Here is a 2166-nt window from a genome sequence, read left to right as displayed (position 1 = left end):
CGAGACAAGTTTGAAGAAATTTCTTCCAAACTGGATTTACGTGTTGAAATTGAATTGAAGGAATATTTTGACCGTTTTTTTCTTTTGAATGTTATGATGTTTTTCAACATGAGTTTCAGGAACTGCTTTGGAGAATTGACTATCTCTACTCTACTGTAGAATAATCCAAAAATTTCCAGAAATTAGAAAACGACCTGCTTTCTTATTTAATTAATTAATTAATTATTCTTTCTCTACCAAATCATTACCACCGCAATTGAAAAAAAATATAATAAAAGATCAAAAGTTCGTATTAAAATTCAGCCACTGAAATCTACAGAATCAACAGAAACAAATCTTTCCCCAAATATTTACAACCACAGAAACCAAAGATTTGTTTTTTTCTGGTCAGTCAAGAAGAAAATACAAATCAAGAAACTGACAAACGCATCATTAGTATGAGCACTGCATTCTTTGCACACGGTTCTTGAGAATTCCATCGTACAAAGCAATCCGATTCTCCGGCATTCGACGAACTTCCCGGATTTCGACCCTGCAACTTTTTTCAATCTCTCTCGATTTCATGTGCCCCTTCCTGTATTCCTCCCCATTCCCACTCGGCTCCTTCACATTCTCTGCAAACTGCACTTTCTTCTTCTTCTTCTTTCTCTCCCTTTTCTTTTCCTCTGCAACACCCAGAAAAAAAAAAAAAAAAAAAAAAACTAAGCAAATTGGGTACAAAAACATCAAATTGAATAGGAAAAAAAAAAACATAAAGTTAGATTGGATACCTGAACATAAGCAAGAGCGTAGAATTTTCTTCTCAGGCTGCTGCGAATTTTGATTCTCCGACAGTTGGGGCGCCGGCGGAAAAGACCTTTGCCGGCAATAAGCAAGGAAAAGAGCTGTGCTGGAGACAACCATGGCGGTCGCCAAGACGAAGCCTTGTGATATGGAAGACATGGCGAATCAAAACCTCCAAGAAGAAGAAGGACGAGGAAAGACTTTTTATACAGAGAAATACAGAGGGAAAGTTTTAGAATTCTTTTTTTAAAAAAAGAAATTAGAGTATGAGAAAATGAAAAAGGAAATTGGGGGAAAATAAAAAAGGCGTGAGAATCTGGAATTCTGGTTTGCTTTTTGGCGGAGGAGTTTAGTAGGGAGAGTTGGAGTTTGGGTTGGCTTCTGTTATCCGTTTTGTGATTGTGATTTTAAGGCAAATTTAGGGTGACGTCAGCAGTCAACTTTTGGGTGGGGACTTCTAGAGTGTGAGAACTGGTCAATCTGGAGTTTGGATTTGGTGCGGTGCCGGAGAGTACTGATTTATGAGCCTCTTCTCAAAACTTTTGGAGCTTTGGCGTATATACTGTTTTATATATATATTAAAAACAATTAAATAAAAAATTAAGGAGTGGCTGGCCACCCATAACCCTTGGGGCTGGTCTAGTTGGGCCAGCCACCTCTTAATTTTTATTATTTTTTTAATAGGAAAAATATAAAAAAACTTCTCAAACTACCAGCCGTTTTCGATTTAACCCCATAATGTTCTAAAAGTGATAAAGTAGTCCCCCAAACAACCAAACTATTGCATTTTGGCCACTCCGTTAGTTTGGACGGAAACTGCAAAACAACGTCATTTTGTTGGGGGCTACTTTATCACTTTCTAAACATTATGGGGCAAAAATGAAAACGGCTGGTAGTTTGTGAGGCTTTTTTATATTTTTTTCAAAATTTTTTTTTTTTCATAAAAGGGCATTGTAGTAACTTACCCATAACAAAACAACGACGTTTTGCAGTTTCCGTCCAAACTGACGATTTTGACTAACGGAGTGGTCAAAATGCAATAGTTTGGTAGTTTGGGAGGCTACTTTATCACTTTTGAAATGTTGGGGGGCTAAATCGAAAACAACTGATAGTTTGGGGGGTTTTATATTTTTCCTTTTTTTTAATTTTTTATTATTTTTAAAATATATATAATATTTTATTATTTTTTTAATTAATGGGACAAATGTTTTATTTATGGCTTCAAGATCTTTCTAAAGAGATGATGACTATTGGATATTTTTCAGTCTAAAATGAACTGTAGAGGATCTTGTTCACTTAAAGGAGTATGTTTGAAGTCCAACAAATATAATATAATAAATTTAGAGCCTTCGAGAATGTAATCACCATCATTATATTTACATA

The 2166-nt window shown here is 35.2% G+C and overlaps 1 protein-coding gene across 1 annotated transcript; it reads right to left on the bottom strand.

Moving 5' to 3' along the window:
• Positions 1–256: 256 nt before the first annotated feature.
• Positions 257–1149, bottom strand: LOC148585007 (cytochrome P450 family protein). The gene is made up of 2 exons (XM_088517853.1): positions 771–1149; positions 257–665 (listed from the first exon to the last, which is right to left on the bottom strand). The coding sequence occupies exons 1-2, from the start codon at positions 940–942 to the stop codon at positions 433–435; spliced, it is 405 nt and encodes a 134-aa protein (XP_088373979.1). The 5' UTR covers positions 943–1149; the 3' UTR covers positions 257–432.
• Positions 1150–2166: the final 1017 nt, after the last annotated feature.

The sequence above is a fragment of the Corylus avellana genome, chromosome 6, assembly GCF_965113065.1.
Source record: "Corylus avellana chromosome 6, dhCorAvel1.hap1.2, whole genome shotgun sequence".
Classification (NCBI taxonomy): domain Eukaryota; kingdom Viridiplantae; phylum Streptophyta; class Magnoliopsida; order Fagales; family Betulaceae; genus Corylus; species Corylus avellana.
This window is presented reverse-complemented; position numbering and strand designations above follow the sequence as displayed.